Raw genomic sequence first — 10,828 nt, 5'->3', positions numbered from 1 at the left:
AACATCTTTCAGTGGCCCAATGTTTTGCTTGTATACAAATACACCTGCTAATGGGTCATAGAGCCACACCAATATCTGTATGGAACTGTATGGGTTTTAGTACAATATGTGTCAGTTCAGAAGATTTCTTCCCATTGAGTCGATTATTTGCCACAGGACCAAGAAGTGTATAATAAAATGATATGCAGGGCTGTTTATGATGTAAGGCTAGTAATACTATCCCACTGGGGATCAGCAAAAGTCTGTATGGAGTCAAAACCTTGACAACTGATGAATAGATGTGATAGCAATAACCATGGAAATAAAAGTGGGCTACCAAAAGTTTCATAGGGACTACCTAGGTGTGTTTGGCTAGCTGGCGTAGTATTTTAGTTGTCTTGTCTTACATAAAGGTTATGTATCTGTGAGATGTAACAAGGAAATAGCTAGGTATATCTGCATACTAGAACTGAAATATGTGCCGAGCCCTTCCTCTACATTTTGTAAAGAGACTTCACAAGAAATATCTTCAATGCAATTATGTGTGCACATGGCATGGGCTTGTTCTACTCCCTGGTTTTTAGCAATCACAGTGTCCTACAAGCCGTAAGGATATGTAGCTATCATCAGACTGAAAACTGAACACAATTATAAATTGCTAATGATTATGTAACATGCTATTTCTGTACACTAATCTTTCAGTAAACCTTTTACCTACAGCTTTATATAAGTGACAACCTTGTTAATTGCTCCTTTCATTTCTTATAGAAATTCAAGTACCTAACAGTTAACTTGCTGAAGAAAACTTTTCATCACACTATAAGAAGTGTACGGAGTTTACTGATGAAGGAAGATCTTTAGGTGTTGTGTTAGTGGAATTGGTAAGTATATATGAAATGTAGAATTTATTATAACTGCTTTAAGTCATTGTATTGTGAGAAATGTTACAGCGTTATAGTTATTGTTTATTAAATATTATTTGCAGTAATGCTGGATGTTAAAGATCAGTGACCATACATTGCACTATATATAGCCTACGTTATTCAGAAAGAGAAGATCATGCAGTTTAGAGGAAGCACTGAAAAGGTTGAAGGAGACTAGGCCATCTGCCAGACTTAATGACGGGTTTATGAAACAAAAACAATGGGAACAGTCAGTATATTGTTGTAGCTGATTGATCATACATGCATGATCATACTATTTAAACCCCAGTGCGTGGGAGTATCAAAGCGCCGCGCTGGGTTATAACTACCATACAGCTAGACAGAGCGGCGCTGCTACTGTACGATATATTAGTTATCACCCAGTGATAACTAACTTATCACCCTGTTGCGGAGCCACTCAGTCTCTTTCGTGACATCATAATAACCGCGAATGGCATTGTTTACCAATGGAACAAAGAGCCAAATAAGGAAATATTGATACAAAACACACCAATACAGCACTTAAAACTAGCTAAATCTTACAAGAAAACTGTTAATCCTTTACACAATAACACTACAAGTTACCAATACCGTGATAGTTTAACAAATGTCAAGAATAGTCCGTGACGATTTTCGCTCCAGCAATCACTCCCAACGGCCACTATGGTGAAGAACTAACTTCCTCTAGCTTCATCGTTCTATCTCGGACTACGGTAGCCACTTGTTGGTCTTTATTTTTCTCTTGCACACCACGCGACACCACCATACCTTCTGACGAAGACGAATCGTACCTGGAACCGCTGCTTCATAACACCGCCCTTCGCTACAGTTTGTAGGCAGTATGTAAGGTCTCTCTTGTAGCTACGAAGTAGAATCTCCACACAATTCGGACGAAATCTTGAGCACAGTGACAGGAACTCAAACCGGAACTTAATTTACTATCCGTAAACTTCTGCGCACTCCCGCGCACTGGGATATAAAACAGTTATATTCCGTATACTCGGATGATATCATTGTTATTACACTCGTCCTCGGCTCCGCCTAGGACTCGTGTAATAACAATGATATCACCCTCGTACCGGGATATAACTATAACATAGCTTATACCTTCAGTAGTTTGTCAAACATATAGCTATCAGTGATATAAAAATTGATTATTTAAGCTCAATTCCACCTGTACAAAGTAATGAATCCTCTCTATGTTGTATAGTCCCACTAATTACATGCACTACGAATACTTATTGACATTAATTAATTTATGAACTTCCCATTATTTGGACTTCATTTGTATACCATCTCCATGCAATGCATGAAGAGAATTTCCTCTTGCCTTCTTTTATGATAGCAGATCCTCTATACTCTATACTGAAAAACATATTTTCACTGTTAATAGAAAACATCAACTGTTCACTCATTGTCTTGTGCCATGTACATCATTTTTAAAACTAATCTTTCATTGTAAGATAGCTGCATGGTTTGGTACAAATCTTTGGCCCTGCCTATATATTCATGCAGTTTCAGGCATGCATTGCATGCAAATGCATGGACTGGTAGCCACTAAGGCTTTCAGGAATTTGCCATGACTGGTCAGGGGCATATCCAGGGTGGTTTCCAGATTTGGTATATGCTAGCCAGGTGCAGGGGTCTAGGTGCACAGCCCTCAGCTGCTGAAAAATGCTTCAAAATTCATGCTGGATTTCATGGATATAGCATATCACAGTAAGCTTTTCATTTTGTTCCCTTTTAAGTCACAGATTTATTTGTTATAAATTTTTGTCAATCAGACAGGGCTAGGGGTTACACAAAAGGCATAAGCCTGTACAGGGTGCTTCCCCACACATAGCTAGCTACTAAAATACAACACAACTGCAAAACAAAATTGACAACAGCTATACATAAACGAAGAAAACAGCTATTATACACATGAATACAATAGAATTACACAAAACCACTATAGAAACATATATTTAATTGTTTTAGTGTCTGCTTAAATACTTGGCCATGGAAGTTGACAGCACATCTAAAGGAACTGAGCTCCAAAGAAACGCACAACAGTGTACAAAGAAGAAATAGCAGAAAATGTTAATCATGGAGGGTATATAGCTAGGCAAATCAGTGTCAACAAATGAGACTGGGTTGGAAGATTTCTGAACTCAGAAAACTTAATCAGATTAAAGTGATGTAGGATAGCATACAGCATCACAACATGCAATTATGCCTCAGCTCCAAAGAAGACCGGCATCCATGCATGCAAGTTCCTATTTTAGTCCACTGAAAAGTTATTCGATCAAATGTACTTTTGATCCACCTTGCAGCTCTGCATTGCACTGACTATCATGTTAATAATTTATTCTCAGAGTATAGAGAGTCCACACAACATTGTGACAATTCTCAAAACAGGGTCTCACAAGTGTTAACTACATAGGCTGCTGCTCAGGCTCTGTCAGTACATCCATTGCAATCAGTTCAGAGATTGAGTTGCCTTGTGCACAATATAATATTATTCCATTTCAAATTTGAAGTAATGCATGCACCTATCAATATTAATCCCCACTACCCCCCTCTCTGGTTTACTAGGGGGTTAGTGCATGGGGGATTCAGGCCTGATTTGATCTGAAATTCTGCCGAATTTGACCGTTTGAAATTCTAGAATTGCAATTGGCTTCTTTTAACTTGCAAGCTACATAGGAACTAACCTGTTTCCTAAAGTGTACACTACATGGATTTTTGACCACTAGACATTCCCCCATGAGTGGAGAATTTGAGGTGGGAGGTGGGGAATAATATTGATAGGTGCATAATGATCACACCAAGATGCAGATGGCTTCACTTTACTGACTTCACTTTACTGACTTCTACAGACAACCGTGGAACAGATCCAATAGCTGAAACAGGAGAGCGTTTGCAGTTAGTAGCTAATATTCTATAGAGCAATATATAATGCAATATGTCAATAACGGTTTATGGCTGGTCAGATAGCCTTTGCTGGGCCGGAGCTTGGGGTTCTTGTGCACATTTGTTGGTACGGCGGATAGGTTTCCTGGTCATGGAGCAGACTGGAGACAAATTCACAATATATAGAGCTATAGCTACGTCCAGGAGATCATTTTCCATTGATGTACAATGGATTGCAAAAAAAAAAAAAGAAACTTTTGTGGTGACCCATGGCCAGAGGTCACCCAACTATTAATACATATCAATTTCCGCAAACATTGCAAAAAAAACAAAAACTTTTGTGGTGACCCATGGCCAGAGGTCACCCAACTATTAATACCCGTAGGATTAAAAAAATATATATTTCAGTTATTTTATTATTATTTTTATTTTTTGATCTGGTAAAGAGAAGTGATTGCTCAAAGAGTGTGTCGGCACATTAGTGCCTGTTAGAACGAAATGACCGAAGATGATGCTAACCGAATTGTTCTGTTAGATGATGGCTGATCCTGGGGATCCTGGAGATAAAGTCTCGGAGGATAATGGTCAAAGCGACTCTAGAAATGAAACCGCAGAAAGTTTCCCGCACCTCGTCCCGCACGCTACATTTAGAGGTGTTCGAGAGGTACTATTGTGTTATGGAGAAGTCCTTACCAATTGATTCAATGTGGCCTATGCTTGTTAGTAGGAGAATGTTGCGTAATGGAAAACTGCGAGGAGATATCCATAACGCCTCGTGTGATGAACGTAAAGCTCGTTTGCTGCTAGATTCAATGTACAGTGGCTTGAGTGTAGGAGTCAGTGATACTTTCATTTCTTTGTTGGACGCAATGAATGACTACGTTGAAAAAAGTCGGGATACAACAGTGATGAAACTTTTGCAAGATATCAAGAAAGATTTATTTCTTGGAGGTCAACAGCCCTCAATTTCAGATAGAACTGTGCATGGGAATATGGTAGTCTGGCAGCACCCGCCCCTTTACATAGTGTGTACAAGTTGAGCTGAATCCTGAAAAACAGCTAAACATTAAAAGTGGATTTTTTCTCAACAGAGTTTTCAGCCGACCAGATGATTAGTGATAACAGCAAAGGTGTCAACAACAGACACATACGGTTTGGCTCCATTACAAGTTCGGGAAAGGGCTGTAATGGACACTGTACTTATATGGCTTCCACCTAGGAATGTATTGTAAAAATTTTGATTGGCCATAAATATTGTCAGACATTTGAACAAAAACATTTTGAAATATCTTTAGCGGGTCAAGCAGTACTACAAATGAGCCAAATATCAAGATCGGGTGTAATTGCATCCATGAGTTATTAAATGTTTTTGAGGATTCAGCTCACCGTGTACACACTATAGGCATGGTACTTATGTCAATAGTTCAACCAGAATGCAAATGTGATTTCAAATTGTGCGTAATGTCATTACTATTTTTATTATTATTCTTAGTACTTGGTTGTATAATTATTAAAGCTTTACAGTGGCCAGCACTGAAGGTCTGACAGCAACATGTAATAAGCTAACCTAACAAACTGCAACTGGAGACTTAAGAAGATTACTTGACTTAGCCAACAATAAGGTGAAACAGAAAAGGGCCAAAGAAAGTATACATTACCTGTTTGGGCTGTTGTAACTCTGTGAAGAAAGCACTAAACGGCATAATTCCCAACAGTCTTTACATCGGCTGCATTTTGGAGTCTTGCTTGGAGAGTATCAGCTGCTTTCCAAATATTCCTAATTTAGTTGCCATGGTTACTGTGTTGTGCATGGCACAAATTACAAGGTTTACATCACAAATATTTATTTAAACTGGGCACTGTGATTTGATTGGCTCTACCACTATAGTGGTAAAGCACAAGTACCATATACTACGATCTCCAGACCTTCCTTTATATGTGAAGGAGTGGGGCTGCTAGACTACAAATGTGTATCATACAGTACGATAGTAACTCTAGTAGGGACCACAAAGGAGTAGGCGTGGCCCACGAAATAATATCACCCAAAAACCAGCCTCAATTTTCCCTTACGACGATGAGGCAGTATTGGTGAGGTAAAACTAAGCCCAAACAAGCTTTCAGATCGACCCAAAATGCTTTCAACAAGTTGCTACGGAATTTTTTAAAAACATTTTATTCAACGGAATTTTCTACTGACTGAGTAACTGACTGATGCCTTCAGACAAGCGTAACTAGATAACAGCTAAGGCTACTGGCTTGATTTTTTCACTGTTTGACATCGCTTCGGCTCGACAGGTGCCTTTTGGCATACCACAGTACGTACAATGCATTCTTCATGGACTTACCATTGCCCTCCTTTGTGTCCCATTCATCTTTGCTGACAGGGAAAGGTGTCGATTTGGCGCGAGCATGTGATGGCTTCCCTTTGAAATGGAAATCGTCCGTATTTTTCTCATTGTGGTTATTTTGATTGCAGAGGTACTTTTCAAACAGTTCTTGATTCGTATTGCTGTGTAACGGGTTGAACATAGCCGACAACGAAGCGTAATGGATACTTCTTTCTTTTTTGTTTTTGAGTTTTTTTGTACCACTATTTTGGTGATATATTTTCAATCTATGATACTGCTTTGACCTCTTGCACTGACCTAAAACAAGTAGTGATGTGCAATATGTCGATTATATTGATTATCGTGATATATTAATTTTTATATCATAATCATGATAAAAAAATCAATATCGTGATATATGATGGTGTAGCAATTTCATCAGAAAATGATGTTCAAGACAGTATTATTTTCTTTATAACAGACTTACTTGCAGAGGAAAATGCATGTTAGGGACTATTTTACATGGTTTATACTCAAATACTAGCAATTTATTACCATGACTTCATGTAATTTGTATATCGTGATAATTTATCGTATCGTGATAAAAGAAGAGAGCAATAATCGTGATAGGTGATATACAAAATTTGCCATATCGCACAACACTAAAAACAAGTTTGGATGAAAACACTTTGTGAACAATCAGTGGTTAGGAATTTTAGAAAATTCAACACAGCCGTAGTGATTATGCTGTATAATTGGGGGTTAGCCTGAGCGAGCCCCAGTATAGTCGAGGAATGGTACGTATGTCGTGTTCGCGAAAATTTACCGAACGAAAACGGGCTGCCCCACACTGTTAGTGAATGGTACGTACGTCGCGTTCACGAAAATTTACCGAACGAAAACGGATTGCCTCACACTGTTAGTGAATGGTGCGTACGTCGTGTTCACGAAAATTTACCAAACGAAAACGGATTGTCCCACACTGTTAGTGAATGGTACGTACGTCGCGTTCACGAAAATATACTAAAGAAAACGGGTTGCTCCATGCTGCTTCACGAAAATTTCATGAGCGGTGTACTTTTACTCCACATGGCTTAGCACGTGGTTTGATGGCTGAACGAGAAGAAAGGTTGGCTAGAAGGAGAGAGCGCGGCAGACTACGAAGAGCACAAGAAATGCCTGAAGAAAGAGAGACCAGGTACTGAGCTAACTAGCTGTACTAGTAGTACTAATAGAACCTTATCACACTGACAGGCGGGCTAGACGGAATGCATATGACAGAAATAGGCGTGCAAGCTTAACCACTGAAGACAGACATGTTGTGAATCAAACTCATAGAGAAAGACAACAAGCTACATTTCTACTTTCACGAAATGGTAACAGCTCTAATATTAATCCTTCTATTAATGACCATGATAAATTGACACGTGCGTGACACGGGCAATGTGGCCATGGATAGTAGTTTGAGTGAACAACAACAACACTTCGTACGTATCCAATACCAGCAACGAGGCAGTTTGCACATTTTTGGATGGTCAAATCATCAAAGTGAACATTATGCAATAGATCCTCTCCACTATGACGAGCAAGATGACGAGCCCTGCAACAACTACAATGAAGAGGAAGATGGATATGATTTGTGTACAGAAGAAGAAAGCAGTGCAGAAGAAACCAGTGCAGATGAACAAATTGATGTTGGCAGTTTTGACGGCCAGCCGCAATTCCAACACAATAGTCCAACAATTACGTATGCAGCCATCACTTGGACAATATCATCTGTACGTTTACTTCTTGTAGTTGTAATTATGCCTTTATGGTCTACGACTAGACATTGGGCGACCTGCGGTTCGAATCCTGGGGTTGGAGGGATTTTTTTCCTATTTTTGGCCCCTTTTCTGTTACACCTTTTCAGTCATTAAGTCAGTCACTATGTCAAGTCAATAAGTCTAAGTCCTTGAAATTAGGTTAGGTAATCCTAAGGCTGCAGCATATGTTGCTGTCAGACCTTCAGTGCTGGTCACTGTAAAGTGCTAATTATACAACCAAGTACTAAGAATAATACGAAACACGGTTAAAATTACGTCATTAATAATGAATGAATAGATAAATAAATAATTAATAAATAATGTTTGAGAAAACTACAAGGCCTAAGGCTTCGCACTCACCGGGAATAGAATCCATGTTATATGAAGAGATAATCGTATAATGGATGAATGTTTCCGTGGAGGTGATAGAAACGTATGGCAATTCTATTTAATGCCGATCAAATGGCTATTTAAACAAGTGAATTGCTGTTCAATTGTGTTGCCAGCTGGCACACTAAGTCTCAAGTCGCCATGCGCTCGGTGTATCTATGGCTGCAGGACACCTGAATAGGTTTGTGCACAAGGACAGGTATGTTTGTTTGTATTGTAATGTACATATGTCTTGTATTAATAAGACTAGACATATGCTACTGCATGTTGGGGCGAGCCTGAATAATATTAAGTTAATGTTTTATGAATGTGAATTAACATAGAGATTACTTTTTTATTAGAAGCTGTCAAGCAGAACAGTTAGCTACTTTTGCCGTATTTCACGGTACCAAGAGGTATTTCAGAATGGAACAGTCTGTGCAGTATTCCATATTTAAACCAAGACAGCCAAGCTGTAAAAAAAGAGTGCGGCCCCCAAAAAGGCCAGGGTGAAAAAAGATGTGAGAAATGGCTGTGATGGTAGGTTAATGGCCAAAATTTTAATTACGACAATTCAAGTGAAGTTGCGTTGCCTCCTCCACTAGAATTTAGCACCAAACTCACCTGAATTGTTGTAATTAAAAAAATTTTCTATCAACCTACCATCACAGCCATTTCTTGGGTGCCACCTTGGATTTCACATCTTTATTCACCCTGGCCTTTTTGAGGCCGCACTCTTTTTTACAACTTGGCTGTTTTGGTTTAGATATTACTTCTTTTTGTATTGCTAGCCACAAAATTGGCCATAAACTGGCTTTGGTGCTTCCTTTTAACTTGTTTTTTTATTATTATTATTATCTTTATTGCAGGAATAGTGGAACAAAAGAAACAATTGTGTATCTAGCATTTTGTATTTAACAAATGATTATCACATACTGTAGGTAATAAGGTGACTTCTCATACATAACTGAACTGTAGCTGAAACTATCATTGAACTCTTTTCAGGGTGACTTGTTTCTAGCTGAACTCTCTACATGGTGATTTGTTTCCAGCACTTATTTCTACTGGGTGATTTGTTTGTAGCTGATTCTGTATAGGGTAACTTGTTTCTAGCTGATATCTCTATGTACAGGGTGACTTGTTTCCAGCTGATCTTTCTACAGGATGATTTGTTTGTAAATGATCTCTCTACAGGGTAACTTGTTTCTATCATAGCCAAACTATGTACTGGGTGACTTGTTCCTAACTGATCTCTCTACATGGTGATTTGTTTCCAGCACATATATTGGGTGAAACTGATCTCTAAAGGGTGACTTGTATTTAGCTGATATCTCTACAGGTTGACTTGTTTCTAGCTGATCTCTCTTCAGGGTGACTGCTCTATCTCGATCTCTCACTTGCTACACCAAGTTGGATTTCGTGTTGTAACTTTGTGGCTTTAAGTCTGATTCTTCTGCACCATTGAAGCGCCTTTCTAAGATGATTACTCCATCTGTACAGTGATTTTCAAAGCATTACTCCAAGGGGTTTTCTGGTAGGCGTGACAAGTAGTCGTTTTTTACTAGCTAATCTCAATTGTGTAATTGTTACACACTGTTGGTTTTTCATTGTATCTTTGTGGTTTTTAGCTCAATTTCTTTCAAAGCACAAAAGGTTTGAGGTTCAATAGTTAACCTATTTACCCACCGATTTTCAGCTTCTTCCCATAAGCGGTTTACCCTGTAGGCGTGACAATATGGTGGTATTATTTTTTTGTGAATAATTGCTAATAACTTCTTGACTGTTTATCGTATTCCAGCCAAACTTGGTACTGAGATGCGCCTTTATACCCCTCTTCTGTGTGCGAAATTTCAAGACGATTGGATATGACATTTGCATTTTACGGCAGTTTTTGTAAGTATGCAAAAGAGGCAGAAAAATAAGAAGGGAGAAAAAAAAAGAGAAGAAACTAAGCCAATTGTTGAAGTCGATATCTCGTGAACCCTTGAAGTGATTTCACTCAAATTTGGTATGTAGAGTACTGGAGTTAGTGGGCATGTCCACAGCAAAATCCATCTTGTTTTGTAAAGGCAGCACAGAGCTATGGAGGCACAAAAATTGCATTTTCTTCCTGTCAATATACTCACGGTGTCACGTGCTGGCTTCTTGGCCGCACAACACTACCGTGTGTCTTGATCAGTTACACTTTTCAAGTATTGGCTAAATATTTAATATCGGTTTATTAGCAAATGTGTATCGGAAATAGACAAAAAATATCAGATATTGGTATCAGCTGTAAAATGTGGTATCGGTACAGCTCTATGTGACACAAAGAAGGGCAAAGGTAAGTCTGTGATGCATGCATTTATATACTTTGGTATGCCAATAGGGCTGAAGCAACATCGACAATGAAAAAGTCAAGCCCATGGCTTTAGCTGTTATTAAGTTACTGTATGCTTGTCTGATGGCATGAAGCAGGTAGTCAGTCAGTAGAAAATCCCATTAAATTAAATAAATAAAAAAATTGTAGCAACCTACTGGAACCATTTAG

General features: G+C 38.7%; 1 protein-coding gene across 1 annotated transcript in view; it reads left to right on the top strand.

Moving 5' to 3' along the window:
* Positions 1–4,231: 4,231 nt before the first annotated feature.
* The window catches only part of LOC136264585 (uncharacterized), a 174,580-nt gene continuing 167,983 nt past the window's right edge, over positions 4,232–10,828 (top strand). The window contains exon 1 of the mRNA XM_066059352.1: positions 4,232–4,771. Coding sequence (XP_065915424.1) covers positions 4,379–4,771 — 393 coding nt within the window. The 5' untranslated portion in view covers positions 4,232–4,378. The remainder of the gene's footprint in view (positions 4,772–10,828) is intronic.

The sequence above is a fragment of the Dysidea avara genome, chromosome 8 (genome assembly GCF_963678975.1).
Source record: "Dysidea avara chromosome 8, odDysAvar1.4, whole genome shotgun sequence".
NCBI lineage: Eukaryota > Metazoa > Porifera > Demospongiae > Dictyoceratida > Dysideidae > Dysidea > Dysidea avara.
The sequence above is the reverse complement of the archived record's forward strand: the minus strand, read 5'-3'. Positions and strand labels throughout refer to the sequence as shown.